The sequence below is a fragment of the Anopheles nili genome, chromosome 3 (assembly GCF_943737925.1).
Source record: "Anopheles nili chromosome 3, idAnoNiliSN_F5_01, whole genome shotgun sequence".
Taxonomy (NCBI): domain Eukaryota; kingdom Metazoa; phylum Arthropoda; class Insecta; order Diptera; family Culicidae; genus Anopheles; species Anopheles nili.
Window position 1 is genome coordinate 26,902,176 of NC_071292.1, and position 13,588 is coordinate 26,915,763.

Sequence of the window (13,588 nt, forward strand, 5' to 3'; positions counted from 1 at the left end):
CGAGCTCGCAGCGCCGTTTAGCGAAGAAATTTGACGCCAAATTCTGCTATCGAAAACAGACGAATAATACCAGGAGAGCATGCCTCAAGGAGGCTGCTTGATTGGTAGCTATTCTTCCTCGCATTCTCGCATTTGCCAAATTCGGTTGCTCCCCTTCTAACGTTATCAACTCATGTTCTTGCTCTTTCTTGCGCGTAATCATGCTCAGCTCATTTCTTTTGCCAACGATCGCTTGTTGTTCTCACTACACACTACGGGATCGTAGTGGCCTGTAATCTCTAATCCGTGCGGAAATTTCCACTCCCCCCTCACGAAAGCAGATAATCCCGGATCAGAGCAAAACGAGCTCGCGGCGCCGTTCAGCGAAGAAATTTGACGCCAAATTCTGCTATCGAAAACAAGCGAATAATACCAAGAGAGCATGCCTCAAGGAGGCTGCTGGACTGGTAGCTATTCTTCCTCGCATTCTCGCATTTGCCAAATTCGGTTGCTCTCCCTTTAGCGTTATCAACCCATGTTCTTGCTCTTTCTTGCGCGTAATCATCCGCAGCCCATCTCTTTCGCCATCGATCGTTTGTTGTTCTCACTACGCACTACGGGATCGTAGTGGCCATAAATCATGAGATTATAATCGGGATTAAATTATTTGATTCATATATAAAGTTTCATTTTTTAAAGAAAATGAATAATAAATACGTGCGCGATGCATTTTTGAGACATAAATGAATATTTCCGATACCATGTCGTATCTTTTTCAGACGAAAACAAATCCAATTAAAGCGAACAATAAAAACGATGAGTCTTTAGCGCGCATTGTTCCATAGTGCATTGATAATCAATTTGACCAATCGTGTTCTTTCTAGCATGTCTCGCGCTCACGTGCTAACAGCTACCACGTGCCAAAATAATCAATTTTGAATGCTTTCATAGACGAAACGCTACATGCGCTTGATCATATCGGCGCACAAGCGAATATATGTGCACAATGTTTTCAATACAGCAATAAAATAATAGTAAGAGCTCAGTAACGCCAAAATAAACAAAAAAAAGATAAAATCAGTTATCACTACAGTACGCTTAAAGCGTAGCAACGAGCGGTGTTAGATTTTTAGTTGACTTTTTTATTCTACATATATCCACGAAAGGTTTCCTTTTCTACTCTGTGTCCTTGGTTTAGCTAACAATCTGAACATTGCCCACTCGGCCGTCGTCAGCTACGCACATCAAATGGAACTGAGCGGTCTCACAGCACGTCTGTCACGTGCCGTTCCTACGACAACGTTATTAGCAATCTACTTCTACCCTGCATCAACCGGTCCAACTGGTCCTAGACTCTAGAGCAGCTGGGTGACTGCTTCACTTGTGTGTTCACGCATTTTGTTTCGCGCATCCGACCGCGGTTGCACGCGAATCTGAACTTTGGTATCGCTAAGACGCTCCTGCTCACGGTGGTCGACCGGGGCGTCCGGCTAGGTGCCGTCCGATTGTTAATGTTAGGTGTGCGAGTGAAGAAAGGAACGATCTGTTTGCCAGCAAACAATCATAACATCCAGTGTGTCGTTTGGTTCCACGTACCGTGAGCGACTTTCGAGTGCAAATTAATACTGCGGCCCTAGCAGACGCCCGGCCGGATGTGAGAGGACGCGTCGATGCCATTAAAAACGAAAACAAACAAAAACAAACTCAGTGCTATTACAATACTGTCAATAAATAAAAATTGTCTTCCCGCTCCGTAAGTGCCACCGCGGGATCACGTTTCCTGTGATCCTGCACATCTGCACGCGATTTGCTTTCTTCCACCGTTTGTCGTTTAGTCCTCGCCCTCCTTGACGGGACTATCTGTGCATTCCGTAGATCCCTGGCATCCGACGGCGTGCTGGTTTGTAGCATCGTTTCCGTTTCCGTTGCCCTGTTGCGATGCTTGGTTCCGCACCTTTTCCCACTGCTCCCGGTTGCTGTCGATCGTGTCGAGGAACGGAGCGGTCTCGGGGAAGATCTGCACCAATATCTCGAACGTTGGTCGAATGACGGTTGTGAGAAACTCGATCTGCAGCATCGGAATGCACGCCTTCTTGCGGTCCATCATAGCGTTCGGCCGGAGACCCATCTGCTTTTCTAGGTCACCTTCAGCAAAGAACTCTGCATACACCAGATGCTGAGGGGAAGAAAATAAAACATAAGAAATACGTTTTCAATCAATAACGAACCATGGATATGGACTCGCTTTAATCTGAAGAAAAACGTATACTAACCGCGACATGCTGCACTGTTTTCCACGATTTAACTTGATCGTTCAGATCGCAGCACGTGATCATAAGCGACAGCAGGAGCCGCTGGTTCGAACCCTCGGTCATATTTTCCGACCGCAGCTTCTTCAACCGGGGCAAGATACGGAAGTGATTCGCCAGATCAGTGGCCAGAATCAGCTCGCGAAGATAGTCGATGCATTCTTTGAACTCCGTCGTCGACAACCCGTCAAGGATCTTTGAGCTCGAGTCGTTCAGGATGCAGATAGCCTGCGATAGATGGTGGCGCTCGTTCACGCTGCCTTCGCTGCTGTACAACCGTGCCAGAGGGCTGCTGGTTTGCGTTTGATACGAATTGCTAATGCCTCGGTGGTCCAGATCGTGGCAGAATGCGGCAATCAGAAACGAGAATCCTTGCATTTTGCTGTAAGAAAAGAGGGGGGGGGGGGGGGCTGTTAGCGAAGCTATTTTACCATCGGCATCGTTTTACCTCGGTACTTACGTAATAACGCCCCGTTCGATGAGCTGCAGATTCTTCATTAGCGAGTAGGCAAAGTGCGCGACGGAAAACGCATGCCACCAGTTGTGGTACGGTGTGTCCCGGTAGCCTTTCTGTACCAGCAGCACAAACCGGGCCAGCTTACACTCCTGTATCTTGAAATGGCCGACAAAGTTCAGATCATAGAACATGCGCATTGATAGCTGCACCGAAAGTGCAAGGTCCTTGACGTCTCGTGGGCAGAAATCGAACCGCGGAAAACCACGGTACTGATCGTCCTCTTCCCGATCCGGTTCCTTGACCGCTTCCAGTGCGTGGCTCACGTCCACGTCCGGTACCTGCGAGAGAGGAAAAGATAGATGTAGATCCTTCCAGAAGAGTCCAGAAGAGTTAGACTTACCTTCATGTGGTATAGCAGCAGTTCCTGGGACAGTTTGTAACGGGCTTCGGCTTTCTGAACCTGTTTGTGCACCAGGGCGTGCATTATACTGATGCCACAGTACACAGAGAACGCGGTTGCCACCTCTTCGTCGCACTTGTCAAAATGGAATCCGTTCAACTGGTTAAAGAGAAGGAAAAAAAAGAACCAATATTATGTAAAACCGGACGGCATCAACGAGAAGATACAAACTCTTAAACTCCTACAATGTGAAATGACAGAATGACATTACAAAGTTTCAGCACCGTAGTCGGCGCTGACTTTTGGAGGTGAACGCAAACCCACAGTGGGATTCAAATTGTGCCAGCAACTTTCTCAAATACGGATCCCGACCTGCAAACAAAACCGAACAAATAGCAAACTTTGCGAGTGGCTCTGATGGATCTGTGTTCGATTAGCATTGAAGCCTTTTGCTACCACGCGTCTCCCAGGATCCACGGGTGGTGGTGCTATCACATTGCACGCAGTGAAAGGAGTGCTTTCGGTAAGAATTCCTGACATTTCCCTTTTCGTATCCACCCACGGTGGCACAAGCATGTGCCAACCCCCGGTTTCACAATTGTTTCGCTGGTACTTCCCGCGAATACCGATTGCTCATCACTCCTGCCGGGTCTGGCCGCTGAATGCACGCGTACCACGCGCCAAACGGAACGGCCGTGAGCGGCCATGTCAAAGAACGACCCAATGCAACAGGGATTAGAGCGATCCGGGCCCGGCAACATGCATGGGAGGTTTCAATGTTGTGTTCCGCAGTTGTTTGCGGTTTGTAACCGAGCGACGGAAATCCCAACGATACAAGGACGATACAGCTACTGCAAAAAAGAAACCAAAAGGGGCCGGAACGAGCAACATTTTCTGATTGCTTTCTCGCTTCGCGGGCGGATTACAGCGGGAAGAACAAAAGGGTCCTGCCGACGGTGGTGGTGAAACGAAAGCACACCCAAACCCCATTCCAGGCAGAGCGAAATTGAGGATGTAGTGCGGTGTTGCGCAAAGGGCAGCAAATAAAAGGACACCCGAGTGTGGGATGGGTTGGAAACTCTTCTTGTTCCTCTTTTTCGTCTCATTTTGCTCCACCTGCACCGCTCCGAGGACAAAGTTCCGTCGACGGAAGGAAACGAACCGTAGCGAATGGGTGCGGACGATCCACCGGGTTCCACTTTCCGAACGATTTCTTTTACTTTCGTGTGTTTACTTTACGCTTTCTTTCGGAATGAGCTTGACGAAGTTTAAGCACTCTATAAGTGCTCGATGGGAGTATTTGGGAACGCTACCGAGCTTTTCACTTTGAAACGGTGCTAGAATTTCTTAGTGTTATTTTTTTTTATTGCAACCAAAAAAAAGACATGCTAAACACGAACGTCCATTCGGAATTGACGGGGTGGGAGAGAACGTAATCACACCCAAAAGCGCTAGGGATGTGACCGGTGGAGGAATTTAAATTGAGTCGTAAAATGCACCATCATCATCGTGGGGCTGCAAAATCCTTCCACGCGTCTGGTGGGAATGTGCGAGCACAGGTGGGAGCATGGGTTTCCCATTATCATTTATGACAATGTAATGCAATGGGCCATGCAGCACCTGCGGCCTGGGCGGATGTTTGATGTGTTGAACGCTCTAACGGCCATCCTTGTAGCACGCATTGTGCACCACAATGTACACAATCTATCGATCTAATCGTGCCATGGCAATGCGACTGGATCAGACGAATGCGAGGAACAGAGAAAGTAATTAATGTGGAACCGTGCCCAGGCGTTTCGAGAAGTAACGGGTCGTGTGTCGTTTATTTGTGGCACTCGTTGATTTCCGATCATGGCACACTTTGTTGCGTTTCCCCTTCGATGGACGAACTAGCAGAGGTAATTATGATGAACGTATCAAGGGATTTGAGCATTACAGTAGCAGCAGCAGCAGCATGTCATTTAATTATGATGCGCTGATTTGTAATAAATTACTCGACCAAGTAACGACACTGAGAATGCGACATACGGTGCTACAGCGGAATGAGGAAAAGCTGGATACGTCCTGATGTTTATAAATGAAAGACTATATGCACTAAAGACCACTCATCATGTTGCACTGTTCTTGAAAAATGGACCGTTTTCATTTACTACATGCTATATTGCATACTTTCTGGCGTTTCCGAATCGATGGAAATGTATATTCGAATTTTTGCTTTTTGTTCACATAGTTTAAAAGTAATTAAAACTGCTCTAAAACATGCATGGATTCAATTTAACTACCATAAAACCATGTTTGATATAGAACCGCTTTTCAGCCTAATCCCATTTTCAGCCACACCCTGCCTAATGGTTTGGCCTAGCCGGAAAATACCGTACGGCGCTAGGGCCAGGAAAGCGGAAGCCGAAACTTTTACGAACTGTGAAACGGAATAATATTTCATGAGGCACCAAAGTTTCACGCACATGCATCCGCATCCATTCGCTGGCGGTGCCGGCGTTCGATACGCGGGCAAAGGCCAACCCGAACGGTGCAAGTGATATTGCCTCGAGAGGAGAAAGTTTTAAGTACCGTTGTTTGTGTTCTTTTTCCTTTATTTGGTGACAGCATCCTTTTACCGGGCGAGTGCGGCCTTAGGTAAGGTGGTGGCCCGCGTGAAGGGTGGAATTTTTGACCTTTCTTTTTATATCTTTATAGCTTGCTGCGTCTCGGACAGAAAAGAACTGTTTCTTGTTTAGCGTTTGTGGTCCTTGGCGGTTGGTGAAAATGATTTCGTTGGCCCATGAAAAAATGGCAATAAATATTCCCGCAAGCTATTACTTTCAGAGAAGCAAAATAAAGCATTCCAATGATTTATGGCTAAGGCCAAAAAAAATGCTTCAGCTATTAAGCAAAATCGTAGTTCAGCAAGATGAATCGAGCCACTTGTCGTCATATCTGTTGTGATAACATGAGATGTAATCGTGTTACGCAAAGATCGGCCAGGAAAGGCTATGTTGAATCTTTCCTATTTTTCGAAGACTTATCCCCAAAAACGATGCCACTCGGTTGGGATCTTCAATCCAATCGTAAACGGCACAAAATATCATTACCAAAGGTGCTGCTCGGCGAAGTTCGGGCTTCCGACAGGTTGGATAGGTGAGCAAGCCCACCCCGATAAGCCCATTAAATTCGACTCATACGCTGCCCCCTGACAGGACGGTATGTTTATGTGCACGCAAGGATCCCTGTAAATGTGCCAAGGAGAGCTGCACACCCCCGACGGCAATTCGCAACTTTGTTGTGATTTTTACGAGCACTGAGCGTGGCCTCCTCGCAACGGCGATGCTGCTCGCAATCTCCATGGCAACGAGGGGGCATGATTCAGTTAATAGAAATCCCATTTCGAATCCCCCGAATAGGCTGCAAGCGAGAGCCGTAAGTAGCCCCACGGGCGCCTAGAGACCGACGCTCACGAGGTTACGTCGTACATCGTGTTTCAGTCCGTCTTCGTGGTGCAAAAAGCGACCGAGTTGCCCTTCGCATCGCCGACTGGGGCTGCAAAAATCATAAGCCAACGGTGAAAATCCCCGCCTCGACTCGGGCCAGGCGAGCTAGAGGGTGCTGCATTCGGTGAAGTAAACCCTTGCGAAATTGAATTACAGCTACTGAATACAAATCGTTTCAATCATTTCCGCCACAGGAGAAGATTCGTCCGCAAGATAGCGTCAACCCTAACGGCAGCGCCACTACCAGCTGCCTGGCTCCTGCTGGGGCCGATCGTCAGGAGCAACGCAATTTCTGCTCAATCCTGCAGCTTAATGGTAATCAATTTATGGCAAGCATAACTGGTGATTTTTCTTGTCCATTTTGTAGAAGCATTTTTTTCTCATGTTCGGGCTCGTTCTCGCGCACAACCGTAAGGATAATGCGCAACGGTCCTTGGGAACATTCCCCCAGCGTCAAGTGAAGTAAAACGAGCTTATAAACGTGACGCGGAAAAAAAACGGTTTAAAAAAGTTATGGATGTTTCACTCGACCCATCCGCCACCAGAATGAAGGGTTGATTGGCGAAACAGTCGAATTAACAAATTGTTACAACTTTTCGCAAGTTTTCACTTAATTTTTGTGCTTTTCTGACCATTCTCTCACACTTCAACGCTCTCATTGTGCTGGTGGAATCAAAAACGTTCAATCTTGCGCACGCTCTTCGCCGCGCCACAAGCGACACGAAAAGAAAGAGGTTTGGCGTATTAATACGGATGGAATAGTTTACCTTCCCGTTCCGTGCGGCCAATCGCCACCTCGTGCCGGCCCCACTGACCGGAAGGTGATGCTGACGGAGAGCGATTAAATCAATCAATCATCTCATTCTGCGGCCCGACACGGCACCCCGCTGTAAATCTGACACACTGAGCAAGATGCTGGGATAACAATCTAGCCCCCGTTCGCCCTCGGCTGGTGGCTTTGTTGCCTTTTTTTTTTGTACGTACTCCATAGCAAAGACTGTCAGCAATTTTGCACCCAGCACTCCGGTGAAGGATTTGCTTATCGATTGCTTCCGATTTGCTGCTTCCGCGTGGTAAAATGGCAACCAAAAGGGTACAGCGTACCAGGCGTACATACCGCTGATGGAGGCGCCTGGTGATTAACTTAGCTGAACGGTGAACGAACGTTGAACCTCCGATCGGTTCCGATGGCGCAAGGAAAATGTTCCAATCGTGGGTGTGTGTGTGTGTGTGCGATGGTGAGTGAGTGTGTGTTTATAAAATGCTTTCCCAACCCGCTCTTACCTTATTGCACAGCTGCGCGACTCCGATGACGCCCTCCTCGTCGCAGATAGGGAAACACAAAATGTTCCTGGAATTGAAAATAGGAAAGTGGTCGTGAGCCAATGGGAGTAAGCAACAAAAAAAAAGTCAGCAATCCCATCCGCGTGGGATCGTTCATCAGTTGAAATTGGAGAAACAAAGTTCGGTTGGGTCGCTGGTCCATCCCCGGGGAAAAGAAGAACGCCCAAAGAGCATACCATCCATCGGGTGGGTATGAACACGCGCACACATACGCCCCCTGGAATTCAGCCTAAAAAGGTTCCCGGCTCCTTCCCAGCATGTTGGTGCTAATTGGAAAACTTTGTAGCCGCTGATTGATAAGTGAGGCGGCCCTAATCGGTGCCGTTGACGTTTCCAAGTATTTAGGGTTGTTGAGGGTGACGCCATCGTGAAGCCTTTTATTAACCAAGTTCTAAGCTTGCTACACAGCACTGTTCTTCGTTCTGGCAGGTAGTGCATGCACGCGCTGAGGCTGTGAGAAGCTGAAAACGAAACGAACTCTTCACATTTCCTGTGTGATGGAAATCGATCGGCGTAATACAAGCGCACATGAGCAAGTGATGCGCGAAAGGAAGGTAATTTGTCGAAATTAACCAAACTTGCTTCCCATCGGACTCATGGGAAACGTTGGCAGACCGAATTGAGGCAAGCGTCATCATTAGCATTCATGAAACAGTCCGATCACTGCGCGAAAGTTTGCCCCCGGTTTGCCAGAAATCGTGCGCGCTGTTGCGCCGTGATTCGCTCGTCGGAAAATCTCGTAACCACCGTTGGGAGCATCGTGTCTACGAGCGAACCACTGAAGCCCCACTACGTCCCAGGCCGGGCGTTGTTCGTGGGACTATAGCAAAATAGACACCACAATCAACCGACGACGACTATGGGGCGCTCAGCTCCACCTACCCAGACCCGGTGGTAGTGAATCTGGTTCTGCCTGGGAAGCGCTGTCACCGGATGGAACGAATCCCATCGGTTTATTTTTTGTTATTTTTATTCTTTTTTTTTTGTCTATGTCCCGAAAGATCTCCTACCTCGCCCGGGGATGCTTACCTCGTTTTGAAGCCCGTCGATTCGTCAACCCCTTTGTAGAACAGCGGGTGTTGGTATGCGTTGCGGATGTTTAGCAGTTTGCCCGTTTGCGCGACGTAACCCGCGATCCCTTTACCGCTCTCGATGCGGATCTCTTTCGAGGCCTGAGGACGATAAAAGGAGAACAGTTAAAATACACACACACACATACATCGGGGGTTCAGTGTTCAGTGCAAGGGCCGAATGTATGCCCGCTGATGCGCCGCTAGCTCTCGTGGACTCGCGCGGTATCGATCAAACTAGTCCACGCTCGGGTTCACCGATGTCGAGGAGGCTGGCTGAAGCGGGATCCAGCCAAATTTAGCTTGTCAAAGTTTCACCTGAACGGCAGCAATTTATTGTGCGCCCGGAATCGTGCTGCAGGGGGGGATTTATTTATCCGCCATCACTGGTGGCAGCATAATAAAAAAAACCAGCTGAAGAGCTACAACCCTAGCGAATGCCTTCTAGAAACGGCTCTGCTGAGCTAGGCGCTTTATCCAGGGCCGGTAGTAGCTCGATCTGCTTGTCTGGTTGTCGTTTTTTTTTTATTTCGTTCATCGTCTCACCCTCCCGAACGCCATCCGCGTTTGCAACCGGGGCGGGGTTGTGCAAAACGCACAACGGAAACGAAATATGTTAAGAACCCAGGCTGGCAGTTTCAGCAGTCGACAAAACATCCAATATCGGCGCGATGCGCGCGCGAATGCTGACATTTGCGGATGGAACCGACCGTGACGGTTTGTTAGGGACGGCTAGCGAAAGGATTGCCTCTTGGGGCACAGGAAACAAACATTGGTACGCGAAAAAAGAAAAACCTAATCCGGAGCGGAATATTTTCACAAATTCACAACCGGAACCCGGGAAAGCACGGTTACATAAACACCGCACTAGATCACGTTCGCAGTCGAAAGGATTGAAGTGTCACCTATATTGAAGCTTACGGTGAAAAAGCTACCCTTGCAAGGAAACAGTTTTCCTCGCTAACGGATACACTATATTTGTGCTTCTCAAAATACCGCATGCGATATGATTGAGAAGCTTTCAACCATCTACGCTAATTCAATGCGACGGTGCTCTGTCTATCCGTTGTGGCAAGCTATTATTCGAAGAACTATTGCATCATTTACTGCACGAACTGCGCCAAATGGTGCGTGATGGCTATCAAATCCCTTCAGCGATAAATTGCATTTTCAGTCGAAACCATTTAGCATATCGATTGATTTCAAACTCCGCGCATGTACGCCCACTGACGCAATGAGGATGCATTTGCTATCCTGAAAAGCTATCGGTAGGGCTTTAAAAACGAATATTAGTGGCTCGTTTTGATGAAAACGTGAAAAAAAGCTGTTGCATTACTGCGGTAGAATACATTTTCCAAGCACCATTACAGAGGGAGGAAAGTGCATATTAATTTGGGAAAATTGTCGCTTCAACCGAAACGCCCGTAACCTAGAATGCCGATTAGTTGGGTAACCATTTTCCAATAATAAGCCATCGATACGGCGCTCTGCTTTCGACAGCGGCGGTATCGATAGTTTTCACTAATCGCTTCCACTTATGTTTCGTGACCGCTTGCATCGACCGCAGGTACGACGAAAACACTCACCTCATTACCGTCGAAGACCTTCGACACCAGCTCGCCGGAGTGCTTGTCGAGCAGGAATAGAGAGCACCGTTCGGCAGCCGCCAGCTCCTTGGCCTCGGTCATGACGCCCCGCAACAGCTGACCCAGATCACCTGGCGTGGAAAAGGAGTAGATGAGCAGAAGAGAACGAGCGTTTATACAGGGAAGCATGTACATCGTCGACTAGCGGCTGAGGTAGCGGGTGGTGTACAGCACAATACCCGAACAAAAGAGTACAATTAACACGAAAGGCATTGTTAGCGGCACTACAGAAGCGCGACGGCGGGAAAAGTTAATAATTTTTATTAAATTTATCCTTGAAACGAAAAGGACGAGAACACTCGATGGGGTCTAACGTTGGAAAGGCGATTGAAAATTTTAGTAGCATCTTCGGGATGAGAAAAAAAATCGGTAGATTATCACGAGTGTTTTGGAATATAATTGAAGGAAAAATTAATAGAAAGGAAACATGCAAGCATTTTATTACACAAAGATGTTATTAAAACCGATAGACATGCTTTTAAAGTAAAAAAAGCTAAAATTAATTCCCCATTGATTGATGCATTGTGTATTGTTCCGAACCTTTACAAAGCTCCTGTGACCATATTTCCTGCCGGTTCGAGAAAAAAACCCACTACCAGCTTACAAAGCATTCAGAAAAAAGTGACCCAAGGCGGATGGGAAAAGAAATTTCCAGCATAATGCCATTCACTCCGCATTGTCAATTATGCCACCGTAATCAGCGGGTCAATTTCCCCCAAGACATTTGCAGCGCATACAAAGCGCGAACAAAACCAAACAAAAAAAGAAGCTAATATTCTCTGCTGAGGGGATGGATCTGCCGGTGCGCTTGGTGCAACATGGTTGCATTACGCCACCGGGCCTATCGCTCCGGGGCCATTCGCTCCAGGTTCATCTTAATTGGAAATTTTCCATCATCCTTTGAGCGGGATTGAGCCCGAGCAAGGCGGCAGCTCGTGGGCGGTGCGCTTCTTTTATGCCGCTCATAAAAGCGATGACCGGCCGCGCTGTGTTGTGTGTCCGGTGACGAAAGTTTTTCTTCCACACCGTTTCCACATCCGATGGGTTCGCTCTTCGACCTAACCCAGCGCAACAGCCCGGCGGCACAGTCAGTCGAACGGAAACGCGATACCATCCCAGGGTGGCGGATGTGACGATAAGAAAGGGGACACGAATCCGACAAAACGGGAATATTACAATACAAAGAAACTAATCATTTTAACCGTAAGCTCGATCGTGATCACTTTGAGGATGTTACGGATGCCCGTGTTTTGAACAAGGAGCAACCGAACAGGTGTGCTGCTTTCCGTTGAGCCGATCAGCGAACACAGCCGAACACAGCGTAGCAAACACGTGAGCTTAACACGAAGCGAGACGGAAGCAGGTGCTTTTATGTTGCGCACTTCCGCACACCACCGGCGGGTTGATGTACCTACTTATGTACGGCTGTCCGAAGCCTGTCTCATCCCCCACTGGTTGGGGGTGGATTTCCGGGAGCAACACTGCAACAATGCTCCATTGTTGAAGCGCCGTTGTGCTACATTGTGGCCGTTCCCGGTGAAGGAGCTCACCGCGCGCGCGCGTGTGTGTGTGTGTGTGTGTCGGTGATGAAATACAAACACACAGCGCCAACTGGCCCTTATTTTCCACAAACCACCCCCGTTCGTTGGGGGCCGTGCCGGGCAGAGATCATGGCACCGGTCAGCATTTTTATGTGTTTGTGTGCTTTTTTTTTCTTTTCGCTTTGCTTTGTTGCTGTCGCGTTCGCACCGCTTTGTACCAAATGCGCTGCCAGCGAGGCGTCCTATCGTTATTATCCTGATTATGAACACGTGTGCTATGCTACACGCGCCCTTATGCTCGTGGTGCGCGCTGTTAAACATCGGGCAAAATGTTGCAAACGGAAAAGCGCATGGTGCTTGGTTCATTTAAAACAATCTCGTTACGGTGCCATCCTGCCCCTTCGAATGGGCTCGACTGACCCGCTGACCTGCTGGATCCTGGTGGAAATGTGCAGCAAAAAAAAAAAGGGGAACAAGCTTGGGAATTTTCCTGCCTACCAGAAGCAAGCACGCCGGCCAGTAATTAAACGAGATTGTTGTACTAACAGGAGTGCGTGTGTGTGCGTGTCTTTTCGAGAAGTTTCTCCACGCTGCTGCTGCACTGCTGTGGGGCTTTGCTTCGTTCGACGGTTGAGTGTAAGATTTATAGCGCTAGCCCAAAAGTACCACCGGATCCGCTGATTATGCCACCCGTCAACAACTTCCGGTGTGCAAACACCGCACCGGAAGCCCACCGCGTGACCGACCTCTCCCGCAAACAACGGCCACAAAAACAATCTCCTGAAGCACACATCAATTTCGGGTACGATTAGCAAACACGCACGGTGAAATCGCAAATGGTTTGTTCCAGCGTTCTCGATGATCTCGTTTCGTCGGACGCTTTTCCGGGAGGGACACTCTGCTAACCAATCGGTGGCAGGTAGACAGGCAGCTGATAAAACATTTACTCAAACACCGGCCAGGCGCCGCTCCCGGAGTGACCCCGGTGATGCGTGCGGCTGTTGTTTTCCATTTCCCCCAGCGAGTGCGGTTTCGATTTTTGCGCGAGCCGAAGCCGGAAAAAAGAAAGAAAAAAAGCGTACCACAACACAAATCGTTGGGGCTATTGGATTTAGGCGCTCGCTGACCAGAAATAGGCCACCCCTGTTCGTTGGAAGGTGTCAATTGGTGTGCGGTAACGTTTGTTTGTTTGTGCTTCCGAGATCGAAGCAACCAGGTTTGATGATCTGTCGTGCGTCAGAAACCATCCTAATGCGCAGAAGAGAGTGTTTCCGCATGATCGTTCCCTAGCAACACATTTTTGGGGGAAACGAGCATTCCATGCAATCGAAGTAGCCCGTACGCAAGGGTCGAT

At 48.5% G+C, this 13,588-nt stretch overlaps 1 protein-coding gene across 1 annotated transcript in view; it reads right to left on the minus strand.

Annotated features, from left to right (window-relative positions):
- Positions 1–1,107: 1,107 nt before the first annotated feature.
- The window catches only part of LOC128722935 (cGMP-dependent 3',5'-cyclic phosphodiesterase-like), a 45,802-nt gene continuing 33,321 nt past the window's right edge, over positions 1,108–13,588 (minus strand). Inside the window, exons 6-12 of the mRNA XM_053816628.1 lie at positions 10,634–10,764; positions 9,007–9,149; positions 7,918–7,984; positions 3,146–3,304; positions 2,749–3,083; positions 2,253–2,670; positions 1,108–2,155 (exon numbers count right to left, since the gene is read on the minus strand). Of these exons, the coding sequence (XP_053672603.1) occupies positions 1,811–2,155; positions 2,253–2,670; positions 2,749–3,083; positions 3,146–3,304; positions 7,918–7,984; positions 9,007–9,149; positions 10,634–10,764 (1,598 nt within the window). The 3' untranslated portion in view covers positions 1,108–1,810. The remainder of the gene's footprint in view (positions 2,156–2,252; positions 2,671–2,748; positions 3,084–3,145; positions 3,305–7,917; positions 7,985–9,006; positions 9,150–10,633; positions 10,765–13,588) is intronic.